Source organism: Pelophylax lessonae, assembly GCF_965119305.1.
Source record: "Pelophylax lessonae genome assembly, chromosome: 1".
Taxonomy (NCBI): Eukaryota; Metazoa; Chordata; class Amphibia; order Anura; family Ranidae; genus Pelophylax; species Pelophylax lessonae.
In genome coordinates this window covers 300,422,001-300,437,404 of record NC_138768.1, presented here as the reverse complement: position 1 = coordinate 300,437,404, position 15,404 = coordinate 300,422,001, and the positions used below count along the sequence as shown (strand labels likewise).

The 15,404-nt window shown below is 44.9% G+C and overlaps 1 protein-coding gene across 4 annotated transcripts in view; it reads left to right on the top strand.

The window, feature by feature from the left end:
* The window catches only part of ACACB (acetyl-CoA carboxylase beta), a 224,839-nt gene that overhangs the window by 99,428 nt on the left and 110,007 nt on the right, over positions 1–15,404 (top strand). For all 4 annotated transcript variants that reach the window (XM_082243009.1, XM_082243007.1, XM_082243006.1 and 1 more), the window contains 2 exons: positions 4,428–4,538; positions 7,688–7,897. In XM_082243009.1, coding sequence (XP_082099135.1) covers positions 4,428–4,538; positions 7,688–7,897 — 321 coding nt within the window. The remainder of the gene's footprint in view (positions 1–4,427; positions 4,539–7,687; positions 7,898–15,404) is intronic.

Genomic DNA, 15,404 nt, shown 5'->3' with positions numbered 1-15,404 from the left:
CCCTTATCTGGGAGTCTGGTCCTACCCTGTTTTAAGAAGTATTATTGGGCGGCAGTGCTGGTCACCATCCGTTGGTGGTTTGCCCAACCTAGATCTAACCCCGCAGTTAACCTGAAAACTGCGGATGACAATGCGGGTCTAGGAGCAGATGACAGGGACTACTGGGAAGAATGGCACTATCTTGCCCTACTCTCCGTTATGGGGTAATCCTAATTTCTCACACCTCAGATTTATTCCCGACCCCAGTGTGTGGGCCAAATATGGGATTGTGACCATACGGCAAATATGACTGCTCGGTGCCTACTCCCTTTTCCTGCACTAAATGCCACATTTGATCTCTCCTCACGGATGTTATTTTGCTATCTGCAACTGAGATATGCAGTACAGGCACAATTCCCCGGACCATTTACTGTAGAGCCCTTAATGTATTTGAAAGATTTCTTACCACCCGCAATGCAGACAGGATTCTGTCTTCAATATATTTTCGCATCACTGGTTGAGAGATGGACAGGTACTTCCCACCCTTACAGAGGAAGAATGGGATATAGCAATAGAGCAATATATCCCCACAGTAATTTTGTCTAGAGACAGGTTTATTCACTTAAATTTATTCATATTTTATACCCCTCAGCATCTTTCTCGGATAAATCCCACACACTCAGAGCTATGCCCAAAGTGCCAACAGGCAGTCTGGACATATTTTCATGTTATCTGGGAATGCTCATATAACTAGGAATTTTGGAGGGTGGTGATATTTGAGATTAATGTGATTGCAGAAGTCTCTATGACATTGTACCCGAAGGTGCTTCTCCACGGCATTGGAGACTCAGTGGCTCAATCTACTCACAAGAAACTACTACTGTTCTATATGTGTTTCAATGCTAGGAAGGTTATTCTTCAAAACCAGAAGCTGACAACCCCCCCCCCCCCCCCCCCCCATGATCACCCAGTGAAAACTGCATGTTGAGTCGATGTTACCCCTATACAAGTTAACTTATATGAGTCACAAAAGTCCCCAGAAGTTTGGGAAGGTCTGGGAGGCTTGGGTCAAGGCAAGGTCACTTGGGATATGACTCTAGTTCTCGGATGATCAACCTATATCTTCTCCCTGACTGAGTGAATACCCCCTGGAGAACTAGGATTGGATACCTTAAGAACTGAGCCCTTGGAGACAGTGGTCTGGATGGCCTTGACATCTTGGTCACTACTCTGCTTCTTTGGAGACTGATTTAATTATTGCAGAGAAGAGGGTATCTCCAGGCTCCTCTTGAGGACTACTTGGAAGTATCCTAGGAACTAACTAAAAGTCACTTCACATGTCTCCGATACTAGATCTTGGCTACCCTGCTCAACTTGATCATTCTGTTCAGCTCACTAAGAATGACAATCTGATGGTGATGCATTTTAGTGTTTTGTTTATTTGTACCTCACTGTTTTTGTAAACTATAGTCTGAAATGCACTTTATTCATTAATAAAACTTTTCTGTTAAAAAGATCTATGTTTATATTCCCAAGCTGAAACCGACGAGTTACAGCTTCAAAAGAGCTGTCCAAATCTTGCCAAAAGCATTGCAAATTTCTACTAAAAGCTCTGGAAAAGCTTGTTGTACACACTGCTCACATACAAACTTAAGTCTGTGTGAACAAGGCCTAAATTTGTGGGCTTAACTTGTGTCTGGCCATACGTGTTTGACAATCTGCTTATGTAACTTTATAAAGCATATTTATGTTCATTCACAACAAAATGCTTTTGCAATTGTATATTATAATACCATGTAATATTTGTCAGATCTCCTTAGTAATAGACAGGGTCTGGTACCTCCGCCTAATACCCTCTATGTTCTGACAGAACGATAATGGTGTGTGACACTCTGCGCAGTGCAGAGGCACTTTATTGGTCACTGTTAGGGTAGAGAGTGACAGATAATAAGGCCAAACATTAGTGAATTATTAGTGAATAGCAACACAGTGTTTGCCTCCTTGAAGCTATATCCTCAGTGGCCTGGCCACAGAGCTGTTACCCATGAAATAAATGCAAACTTCCTGCTATGATTTAAACGTATTTACCTATCCTTATGTGTAGATTTGTTTTTCACTTTACCGTAAAGAGTTCTCATAGTGAACCTTTGCTTTGCCCATAGTATGTTAGAGAACGTAGACTCAGAAATATTTTGCATGCATGCTTAGTCAAAGGCATCCCATTTCTTATTTTCCTACTGCATCCAGGGTCAGACTTTACTTCGTGGACTAAGGTGCTGACCCAGGGATAATACAGTTGTGTTAATTCTGGCACTCGTATTTGCGTTCTTGGGCTGTGTGTAAAAGAGGTGTCTGTTACAGCCCCCTGCTCTTGCCTCTTGCCTTGTGACCTTAATAGTGGCAAGTTTTTTTTTTATCTTAAGAGCATGCTTCAGGGTAAAAAAATAACTATTTTACCTTTAGAACCACTCTATATTGATCAAGGGTACCAGTTTTAATAAACATTATTATTGTTTCTCTATTATGTGGCATGTCAGTAATTCATTCATGATTTTTAAAGTTATGAAAAGGCCAACTGCTTTAAGTGCAACTATTATTAGCTTTAAGTGACCGCTATACCGCTATTACATACGTATGTTCCAAATCTGATAAGTGCAGCAGTGTGCAGTATACCACTAGAGTAACAAAAGCACAACTATAATTTTTATTTTTTTTTTAAACTAATGTGCATATGCTTTCTCTGCAGGCCTTTCTTCTAGTATATCAGCAATGAGAGAAATATGTGGCTCGCCTTTGCTGACCTTTTTTCATAAAATTTAGATTTGAAAGAAGCAGAAAGTAAATGAAAGCTGGGGAAAAATTAGAATTCCTTATCTCTGTATCTGCACTGGGTCACTGAATAAGACATTTTTGAAGCCAAAGTATTCATATGACAACCAGGCAACCAAAAACTTTAGAAGAATAGGTTAATAATGGCAGCCTACATGTTTGTAGCACCCTCCTAGCATATAGCATAGGTTGGTAGGTAAATTTACCTTTGGCTCCTTCTGTAAACAAGAGAGCAGTAGTTGTTTTATTCTGGCCTGTTCGGGGTCTCGCAGGCTGTGAGTTTGATTGCTTCCCCCTGCCTCTGGTAGAAGCATCCAGAGCCTAAAGCAGGAGATTTAAATTGATTAGCTTGAATATTTATCGTGTTTCAGCCAATTCCCGGAGGGGAAGTGTTCTGTAGGGGGTGGAATGACACTGGAGAGCGGCTTCCAGGCAGCCCATGGACTGAACAGCTGCTCTAAGAGGCCTCAGAAGTGCCAGAACTAAAGGTTCCAATTGACTCCTCTCAGAGCTGATTGCAGAACCATGCCATGAGGGATCTGGTCCCAAGAGATGCCATCTTATTCAATGTAATTATAGGGGAAAATGTCTGCTAGGCTCCTTCTTATAACTTGTTGAGCTCATCCTGGTCCTCTCCTCTCTTTTAGTGTTCACTTTGCAAAGCAGTAGAGCCCTGATTGCCTGCTGATGTTAATGTGCTGAGGATAACATGAAACAATCAAATATCTGGTTCTTATTCTAGTTGTGTGTAAAAAAACACATATGAACACATAACTGGACAGCAGGGATGAGCTAGATAGCGGACAGCAGGGATGAGTCACCGTTTTTTAGGATGCCAGCAGGTGCCACCTCCTTTACAACCAATGCAAAAACAGACGTCCTCCGTTTATATCTGTTTACTTCCATTCAACTCCACATACCGAACAGGTTGGAGACTTGTTCCCTGTTTAGTTAAAAAAAACGGACCTGAATGTGTGTAAACGGATGCAAACAGATGATTATACATTTGCCCATTGAAATGCACTGCTGTCCGTATTTTATCCATCAATGGATAAATTAAAAACAGACAGACCCATGTGAAAGGGGCCTGAAGCACTCTGAAAAACATTGCCATTTAAATTCACCATTTCCACCGCTTTTTTTTTTTCATGAATGTGTGATTATGGTGAGCAGGAAAAATTAAATGGAAAATTGTAAATATATATATATATATATATATATATATATATATATATATGGGAGGAAAGTTGATTTCCTAGCGTTCCTCCCTGAAAATGATGGATTATATCAGGTCTAGTGTGGTGAAAAAGGCATCATTCCAGGGTTGAGAAACAGTTGGAAAGTCTGTTTTGTCCATTTTAAAGTGGTTATAATAATGTGGCACGTGAAAGAAATATTTTACGTACTCTGTGATACTTTTTTTTTTTTTTTTTTTTTTCAAACAACTTATTTAGAAATAGGAAAAAGTGTGAGCCTTACCAAAAACATTTCTTTCCATATATTGGGTACAATAAAAAAACTGTGTTATATTGCTAATCAGAATTTGCCATCCTACTATTTTTTGAATTTTTTACAAGTAAAATAATATTAAACCATTTATTGCATTTACTGCTTTCCAGTCTGCAGAGAGAATTGGGTACCCAGTAATGATAAAGGCATCTGAAGGTGGAGGTGGCAAAGGCATTCGCATGGCAGAGCGGGCAGAGGATTTCCCAAATCTTTTTAGACAGGTGAGACTTTTGAAAAGCTGATGGCTTTCCAACTGATTTAAGCAATGGAGCGCTTTCCCCGTTAAATCTTGATAAAGGCTTTTCTGTATGGATATACTGCTCTGTGAACACCATAATTTATATATATGGAATGTCATCTTAAAGTTAATCAAGGTGTGCACCCCTCTGTATTACCATATAGCAGTCAGAATGATGTGGGGTATCCATTTTTTTATATACATGTTCAAAAAAAATGCAGTGCCAAAAGCTCAATAAAATTAAATGTACCCAAATCAGTGAATACTAAATGCAATCAATAATAACCAATCAATATAATAATGTGCATTACCAAAATAATTGGTGATTATTAAAATTACGCGGTCATGCAATGCTGTACCCAAACAAAATTTGCGCATTTTTTTTCCCACAAACCGAGCGCTTTCTTTTGGTGGTATTTGATCTCCTCTGCGCTTTTTATTTTTTTGCGATATTAATAAAAAAAGAGCGAAAATTTTGCGAAAAATTTACATTTTCTACTTTGACTGTTAAAAAATATCCAATATATTCAATTTTTTTCATATATTTAGGCCAAAATGTATTTAGCTACATGTCTTTGCCAAAAAAAGATCTCAATGAGCGTATTTTAAACCACTTTAAAACCGGAAGATTTTACCCCCTTCCTGACCAGGCCATATTTTGCAATTCAGCACTGTGTTACTTTAACGAACAAACGCGCGGTTGTGCAATGCTGTACCCAAATTAAATTTATGTCCTTTTTTTCCCCACAAATAGAGCTTTCTTTTGGTGGTATTTGATCAACTGTGCAATTTTAAATTTTTTTAAAAAAAAGAGCGACAATTTTGAAAAAAAAAACAATATTTTCACATTCTGCTATATAACATTTCCTAAAAAAATGTACGAATCAAAATTTTTAACATTTTAGGCCAATTTGTTTTCTGCTACATATTTTTGGTAAAATAAAATTGCAATAAGCGTATTTTGATTGGTTTGAGCAAAAGTTACTAACTACGGGAAAGATTTGTCATTTTTATTGTTTTTTCTTTTTTTTTCTTTACTAGTAATTGCGAAGATCTGCGATTTTTTTTTTTTTTTTGCGGGACTGTGACATTGCAGCGGACAGATCGGACCCCTAATTGACATTTTTGACACTTTTGGGGGGACCAGTGACATTACTACAGTAATCAGTGCTAAAAATATGCACTGTTACTGTAATAATGACACTGGCAGGGAAGGGGTTAACACTGTTGGTGATCAAGGGGTTAAATGTGTGCCTCATGCATACTGACGTGTGCTTCCTGACGTGTGTGGGGGGGTTCTGTGACCGAGACAGAGATCGCAGGTTCAGCTATGCTGAACCCTGTGATCTGTCCCTGTCTGTCACAGAGAAGATCCGCCCGCTTTGTTTACACAAACGATCAGGGAAGAGAGACGGTGATCGCCGTCTCTCCTCCTCCGGCCCGTCTCTCGCTGTGTCTAAACAGACAGGTAGGAATCCAGCGACGTAGGTCTACGTCGCTGGACCCAGGACCCAGGGCTGCCACTGTGCTGCAGTAGTAGCAATGTGAGCAGTCCGGAAGTGGTTAAAGTACCTAGAAACATTGTACGTAATCGTCCCCTTTTTGATGTTTTTAACATGTTCTCCTACCCTGACACTCAAACTTCTAGATATGCGTCCTATATACTGGAGCCTACAACCACACTCCAGCATATAGATAACGCCCATAGTGGCACAAGGGATAAGGTCTTTAATTTGATAATTTCTGCCAGTACTTCTTGACATAAATTCCTTCCACTTTTTATTATTCCCTACCGCATGCCGGCATGCTGGACATCTACCACAGGCATGAAAACCTGTGATAAAAGAGTGTTCTTCCCTATGACAGGAGGATTAATAACTCCTGGGGCTACCATATCTTTAGGAGTGTGTGCTTTCTTGTATATGAATTTAGGTTTTAAAGGCAAAACTGAACCCAGTATTCTATCCTTTTTCAGAATTTCCCAATGCCTATTAATAATTTTTTCAACTTGTCTAAACTGGACATTAAAGTCCATAATTAACTTAATCTCAAAATCTTTAACCTCTAGTTTTTTAGTTTCTACTAGCAAAGATTCCCTATTAATTTCACATACCTCTCTTTTTACCTGGTTAATAGTCTCTTAACATAACCCTTTTCCAGGAATCTGTTCCCTAGAATTTCTGACAACGTAATCAGATTTCTTGGAACAATTAATCCGTATCCGAATAAATTGACCTTTGGGAATATTACACAGCCATGTTTTGTGGTATCAGCTATCCAAAGGTAGATAGGAATTCCTATCCGTAGGTTTAAGTGATTCCTAGTGAATAAATTACCTTGATCCTTAAAAATCTCCAAATCGAGAAACACAACTTGTTGGTCACTGACCAAGATAATTAAATATTTCTATTGTTTCTGTTCATTTTGTCCCTAAATTTATTGAAAGAATCAATCAATACCTTGATCCTTAAAAATCTCCAAATCGAGAAACACAACTTGTTCGTCACTGACCAAGATAATTTAATATTTCTATTGTTTCTGTTCATTTTGTCCCTAAATTTACTGAAAGAATCAAAATCACCTTTTCATACTAATAGGTCATTAATGAATCTTCTATAGCACAGAAGTTCCATTGGACGTTCTCCTAAAATGTCCTCATTTTCCCAACACGCCATAAAGAGGTTCGCTACACTTGGGGCGAACCTAGCGCCCATAGCAATGCCTCTTACCTGTCAATAATACTGGTGATTATACCAAAAATAATTATGATTGAGACAAAAATCAAGACATTTTAACAAAAACGTTTTGTGTTGACTAGTTAACTCAAAATTTTGAAAGTCCCATTTAACCGATTTCAGGGCTTCTTGGTGCCCGATTATCGTGTACAATGAACCTACATCAGCCGTAGCCAATATGCAGTTCAGATTACCTTCCAATAATTCAAGACATTGGATAATGTGTTTGGTAGCCTTGGTTTAGGCTTCTGTTTGGGTCACTAAGGGTTGTAGAAAAAAATCAATGTATTTAACAGACTGATTCAATCCCATTGATAGTAATACCATTTTTTAATGCCTATTTTGTAGGCTTTTGACAGATATCTTTAATATAAATCAATTTGCTGTCTTAATTTAGGTACAGACAGAGGTGCATGGATCACCCATCTTTGTGATGAAGCTAGCTCAACATGCAAGGCACTTGGAGGTCCAAATCCTGGCAGATCAGTATGGAAATGCTGTGTCTCTCTTTGGACGTGACTGTTCCATACAGAGACGTCATCAAAAGATCATCGAGGAAGCACCAGCCACTGTTGCTGCTCCATCTGTGTTTGAATACATGGAACAGGTTGGTAAGGTTACTATATGCTTGCAGGAAAAAATAATTTAGGATGACCATACATAGATTAACTTTTTTTGTCCATTGTGAAGAATATCAGAAACCTTTTAAATTTGATAGCAGAAGCACTATATCATTTTTTGAGCCAGCTAAGCTTACTCTGTTCAGCTTTCTAATCTATCATGTAATCACATACCTAGTGTGCTGGGATTGGGTGATGCGGTTGAAGGCAGGGTGAGCGGAGTTGCCCAGAAAGCTGACTTGAATGACTTTGGTTTATTTGCTTTAAAGTTTGAGAATAAATTGCTCCACAGGACTAACTTGTTAAGAATTAGTATATGTTTGAAATTCCATAGCCTGACCACAGGTTAACTTAAAGTTTGCATCTGTGCAGTGCATTGGTCAAAAAAATGTAATACAGAGTGCAGGAATCAGGAGTGTTTAATGCACAGAATGCATTGTATTACTGTATATAATGCACAAAGTGGTTGGATCAGCTGTGTGTAATGTTCAGTGTACAGGGGTCATCACAAATCTCTCCTACACCAAATCACAACCCCCAGCACTAATTCTTCTCACCCAAATTCTTCATCTTGGCATTAAATCCTCCCCTACCATGAAAATTCCATGTCTCCAGCACACATCCCCCTTCCCAGACCCCCCCCCCCCCATATCATTAATTTATAGCACTAATTGTCCCCTAACAACTCCCTCTCTTCAAAGCACAGGTCCTCTCCTCCCATAAATCCCCCCAGCACAAATTCTCTCCCTCCCCCAACCCTTGCTACCCAACAAAAACTCCTCTCCCCAATGGACCCCCCCCCCCCGCCACAAATCCTCTCCTTCCCTTACAACCTCCCGCACTGGTCCTCTCCTCCCCCAGATCCCCCAAAACAGATCCTCTCCCTCCAATCTGCCTTCCCCACCAAGAATCCCTCACCCCCCTCCCATATCTCACCTCCCAACACAAATCATATTCCCACCTAAATTCCCTATATTGGCACAAATCCTCTCCTACCACCCAAATTCCATCTCCCAGTCCACATTTCCCCCACTAAAATACTAGCAACCTCCTCGGATTCTAAAATTGTATTTTTGCGCCCTGTCTGATCCTGGCCTATATTATCCCTCCCCCATACAGCTCTGCGGTGGTCAGTGACGGCTTCCTACATCTGCTTTTTGATTAGGGGACTTTAAAGTATAACTAAAGGTAAAACTTTTGTTTTAATTTTGGATTGAATGGAAAGGGATTAGAACACTTGTCATTTTTTATTGCTGTCTGTGTACCCATTGAGGAGATATACCCTCTCTATTTGTCCTGTGTACCATTATTTTTGAAATTGAACGTAAAAGAAAATCCCAAATTTTGGGTTGTACCCAAAAAAGTAATAAAGGAGAAATCTCCAAATAGGGATTCTAGTTCTGGTGACCTGGAAGTCTCCAAAGAATTCCCCTAATTTTCAGGGATTGCCTCTCACTTCCTGTTTTGCTATGAGGAAAGGTGAAGGGAAATCTCCACAATGGTACACAGATGACCGGGTTATAACCCTCCGTTATTCTATCCAAAAAAAAAAAAGTTTTGCCTATAGCTCTTCTTTAACATGGTCCTCAACCCAGCAATAGATCGTTTGCATCTAATATCAACCCTCTTAGTGTCCATAACCACCAGTCTTAATCATTTGTTCACAGAATTTGCATTGACAGACACTTGGCGCAACAAATATCCAAACACCCAGCTATTCTAATGTTTTTCAGCGATACACTTCACTATTTCTGATATATATTTTATAGTAGTGTCCAATATCCTGCTTCCTCTGCTCCAGGTCGCAGGATTTCACCCCAGGACACTCTCAGATCACGCACCTTATTGAGCAACTCTCCGACTTGCCCCTCAGACTATCCCCTGAACCTAGCGTTTATACACCCTTTCTGGTTGACTGCCCTGGCTGACCAGGAAGACATTTAGCAGGAATGGCAATTCAATTTTAATGCAAAGTGTGCCTTGGCCTCTATCGGCCTAGTATGGGAAGCTTTCAAACGACATGCCTGCTCTAGTTTATCTAGATGTATTAACCGTCTGAAGGCCTCTTCTAGAATCCTCCTACAGTTGGCCGCAGACAGACTGACTTCTCCCACTGAAGCTTTTGCGACGGACCCCTTAACCTGACCACCTATCTGAGCTCAAATCTCAAACGCGAATCATGAACCAATTGTACTACGAAAAGGCCAGACAGAAGCTCTACTTCTGCCAGCAACGAGTCTTTGAGCAGGGAGAGAGGTCAGGAAAACTACTCTCCTACCTACCACACCAAGACTGTAGGCCAAAAGAAGTAGTCACCTTGGTGGACAGACTGGGAGCGCAAATCACTGACCCATCACTGATTGCCGCACACTTTCATTCATTTTATGCAGCCCTGTACTCCTCACAAACATTTGTTACTGAGTCAGAAAATTTTATTTTCTCTTACGTCCTCCAACAGTCGCCGCCTCCTCTAAGTCATCACAATTGGGTATTGTCCACCTATCCGTAGGAATAGCTAGGCATATAGACTTAGTCAAAAGACAAAAGGCATTAGCATATACACACCCACGGGGGCTGTCCCATCTGGTCAATACCCCCCCCTGCATCACCACTCCCAACTCAGTTTTAATTTGCCTAGCTTTCAGGAATAGTCAGGCTCCCTTGTGCTGGGGCTTCAGTCTCAGCCTTCCTATATCTTTCATTTGATTTTCCTTTGAAAAATGTCAGTACTGGGGGTCCCTGTCCCTGTGTCACCTTAGGTGCATGTTGGGGGTGCAGACGTGCGTGTTGTGCGGCGACCGCTGCGGGGGTACGTTCGCGCGGTCCGCCATGTTTTTTACTGCACATTGATATGGCCCCTCTGGGGCGAGTATACTGATCGTTTTTGGCGCCCTCCGCCGCCATTTTGTGGGCTGTAGAACGATCGGGTCGGCCGCATGTCGGCGGCCATCTTGGTGAAGCCTCAATGCATCTCCTATGGGCAGCCATTTTCCCTTAGGTCTGGCTTATAGCCAGCCCCTTCCAGCAGCATTTCCTTTTCCTCTCAGGCAGCACAGGACACAGGTAGCAACGATCTGCGGGCTCTGCACTGCATCTCTCTGTCTTCTTCTGCATACTGCTTCTGGCTCAGTTTCTTCTCCTTTTGGGGGTCTTCATATCTGTGACAGTAGCGGTGGGCTGCGCATTCCGCAGCGCTATTTAAGGGGACAGTACATCATTTTTTTTTTTGCACTGTACTTTTTCTTGAGCCATGGATTCTCAGGAAAGAAAATTTCCTCCAGCTTTAGTGGGGGAACCCAGTTCTCCTGTGGCTCCGCTGCGACCTGATTTAGCTGCTGTATTTGCGACTTTAGTGGCAAATATGGAAATGCTGATGTCTGAACGGGCTGCGAGAAAACGGCCCAGGCTGTCTCTCTCTTCTGATTCAGATGGGGATATGGCTGCTGCGAGCGTGCCCTTTTCAGGGTCCCGCTCATCCTTAGACCCTCCGGGGTCTGAGGGGGAGGCTGAGGTGGAGGGTGTTGACACATCTTCCCCAGGGTCACCTGAAGAACGGGCGACCATGGATGAGTTGATTGTTTCTGTAAAAGAAACCTTGCATTTGGTGGATGAGCCAAATCCTCCGGGCGTGGTGTCCTCCTTTGGGACGCACAGGACACGCAAGTCTGCGCAGGTTTTTCCCTGCCCAGCTGAATTTCATTACACTGTCAATGAAATGTGGCGCACGTTAAAACGTCCATTCGTGGTGCCTAGTCGGTTCAAATTGCTTTATCCTTTTGCGCCGGCTACGGAATCGCGATGGTGTGTGCCTCCACAGGTAGATCACACTGTGGCCGTACTGAACAAGGCTACCTTGGTTCCTACTGAGGATACTCCGGTTTTCCGGGATCCCACGGACCGGCGGTTGGAGTCTCTAGCCCGCCATTCCTATACGGTGGCGGGTTCGTTGCTCAAACCCGTTTTCGCGTCCGTTATGGTGACTCAGGCGGTGGCTGATTGGATCAAGGTGTTTAGAAACAACGTAGTGTCTGACGACGTGCCGCCTGCCCGACTGGAAATGGTGGACCAGATCCCCCAAGGAGTCATGTATTTGTGTGATGCAGCCTTAAATGAGGCCCCCTTGGTGGCTCGCCTCTCGAGTGTCGCGGTGCTTAACCGGCGACTGATATGGCTGAAGAGCTGGTCGGCCGACCAGTCCTCACGGAAAACAGTTGCTGATTTTCCCTATGCTGGCTCTCGCCTTTTTGGCGAGGCGTTGGATACCCTGGTGAAGGGCGTCACGGGGGGCAAGAGCACTATGCTACCCCAGAACCCAAAGAACAAGTCCTTCCGAGGCAAGCGGGGTTCTGCGCCTAGATCCACTCAGGGGTCCTTTCGTGCCTTTCGGAACCAATCCAAGGGCAAGCCCTTCAAGACCCAGGGCAACCAGAAGAAGCCCTGGGCGGGTAAGCAGAAGACCGGCAATGCCGGCTCGGCGGGACAATCCGCCTCTGCCTGAAAGGGCGCCCTCACCCATTTCAGGGGTGGGGGGACGTTTGCGCGGTTTCCTTCAACCTTGGCTGCTCCGGGTATCGGACAGGTGGGTCCAGGAAATCGTTCGATCAGGCTACAAGATCGAATTCCTTTCCAGGCCGGCGGACAGATTCTTTCCCTCCAATCTTCAGCTGCTTCCGGGGCGTCTGCAGGATTTGCATCAGGCGGTGCAGGACCTGCTTGCTCAGAGAGTGATTGTACCGGTGCCTCACCGGGACAGGTTTCGGGGGTTTTATTCGAATCTGTTCACTGTGCCCAGGAAGGAGGGCAAAGTGCGTCCTTTTCTGGACCTAAAGGCGCTGAACCGCTTTGTGCGTGTTCGAAAGTTTCGAATGGAGTCTCTCCGTTCGGTTGTGGCCTCCTTGAGTCCAGAAGAATTCCTGGCTTCGATAGATCTGAAGGATGCGTATCTGCACATCCCCATTTTCGAGGGTCATCAGCGGTACCTTCGGTTTGCTATCGCAGAGGACCACTACCAGTTTGTGGCGATACCTTTCGGTCTCGCTTCGGCTCCAAGGGTCTTCACCAAGGTGTTGGCATTGCGGTCCTGGGGTACCTGGACGATCTGCTTCTGAGATCGAGGGCCAGCCAGGACCTTGTGCGTGACCTGTCCATTACGGTACAGACGCTTCAGGAGTTCGGATGGACCATCAACGTTCAGAAATCAGCGTTGTCTCCGTCGCTTCGCCTTCCCTATTTGGGAATGGTTCTGGACTCTGCTCAGGCAAAGGTGTTCTTGCCGGAGGACAAGCTCCGGACTTTGCGGGACGAACTCAGGTCCCTCAGGGACAATCCGTCCTCATCACTCAGGACCTGCATGCGGGGCCTGGGGTTGATGGTGTCGGCCTTCGAGTTGATTCCCTTTGCCCAGTTCCACACGCGGGCTCTCCAGGCGGAGATTCTGGCCAGGTCGGACAGACTTCCTCAGTCGTTGGATCTGGAGGTGTCCTTGAGTCGCCAGACCAGATTGGCTCTTCTGTGGTGGATCCAGTCCCCGGCGGTGGTGGAAGGCAAGTCCTTCTGTCCGTTAGTGTGGACGGTGGTTACCACGGACGCCAGCCTGTCGGGCTGGGGTGGAGTCCTGGGCAACCTGTCTGCCCAGGGCACTTGGTCGGAGGAGGAATCCTCCCTCCCGATAAATGTGCTGGAACTAAGAGCAATAAAACTCTGTCTCTTCCAGTGGTCAGACCGTCTCCAGGGCCTGCCTGTTCGTGTACAGACGGACAATGCTACCGCGGTGGCTTACATCAACCACCAAGGGGGCACCAGGAGTGCTCGAGCGGCCCGGGAGGTGACCGACATTCTGTCTTGGGCCGAGACTCATGTCCCGGCGATCTCGGCAGTTCACATTCCGGGTGTGGACAATTGGCAGGCCGACTATCTGAGCCCCCAGGCCCTGGACCAGGGGGAATGGTCCCTACACCCGGAGGTCTTTCAGATGCTGTGTGCGAAGTGGGGATCCCCAGATGTGGATCTGTTCGCTTCCCGGCTAAACCGAAAGGTGGAAAGCTTCGTGGCAAGAACACGCGATCCGTTGGCGGACGCCTCGGATGCGTTGGTGGCCCCTTGGCATCAGTATTGTCTGATGTACGCCTTTCCTCCGATTCAGTTACTATCCCGGTTCCTTCGCAGATTGGCCTCGGAACCGCACATGGTGATTCTGGTGGCACCGGACTGGCCTCGCCGGTCCTGGTACGCCGACGTTGTTCACCTGGCAGTGGCACCTTCGTGGCGCCTGCCTCTGTGGGAAGATCTCCTCTCTCAAGGTCCGATCTTCCACCCTGCTTTACGGACGCTGGCTTTAGCGGCTTGGCTGTTGAGACCCAGGTCCTGAAGGACAAGGGCCTATCTCCTGAGGTTATTCCTACCCTGATCAAGGCTAGGAAATCTTCCTCTGGTAATATTTATTACCGTACCTGGAAGGCCTACTTCACCTGGTGTGAGTCCAGGGGGTTTTACCCTCGTTCTTACTCGGTGTCGAGGATCTTGGCTTTCCTCCAGTCTGGAGTGGATCAGCGCCTGGCGCTGGCCACAATAAAGGGCCAGGTGTCAGCACTGGCGGTCCTTTTCCAACGCCCTGTGGCGTCTCATTCCTTGATGCGCACCTTCATTCAAGGTGTGCGACATTTGGCTCCTCCCAGAAAGGAGCCTTTACCTCCATGGGACTTGAATTTGGTCCTGTCCGCTTTGCAGCGTGCTCCCTTCCAGAATATCAGGGAGATATTGTTGTCTCTGCTGTCGAAAAAGGTTGCTTTTCTTGTGGCGATCACTTCAGCTCGGAGAGTATCGGAACTGGTGGCGTTGTCTTGCCGTTCCCCTTACTTGATAATTCACAGGGATAAGGTGGTTTTGCGACCACCGCCATCCTTCCTTCCCAAGGTGATCTCTGATTATCACCTTAATGAGGACATTGTCCTGCCTTCGCTTTGTACGAAGCCTAAGCATCCGAAGGAGATTGCCTTGCATTCCTTGGATGTTGTTAGGGCGATCAGGGTCTACCTAAAGTCTACGGAATCCTTTCGGAAGACGGATTCCCTCTTTGTCCTTCCTGAGGGATCTCGGAAGGGCATGGCTGCGTCCGCAGCGACTATTGCCAAATGGATCAGACAGACCATTGAGCAGGCTTCCGCCTTGAAGGAACGGGTTCCGCCCTTCCCTGTTAAGGCGCACTCTACCAGGTCTTTGAGTACTTCCTGGGCCTATTGGCATCGGGCCTCGGTGGCCCAGGTGTGCAAGGCGGCGACTTGGTCGTCGGTGCACACTTTTTCCAAGTTCTACAAAGTAGACGTTCTGGCATCAGCTGATGCTTCCTTTGGCCGCAAAGTTCTCAGTGCGGCTGTGCCATGATGGACCCTTGGTTTTTTCCTGGGTCCCTGGCTGTTGGCATTTGCTTTCCTGGGCTGTTGCTCCTGTTGAGCATTGTTTTGTTGTTGCCCAGTTGGGTCTTACAGTGCGTGTAAG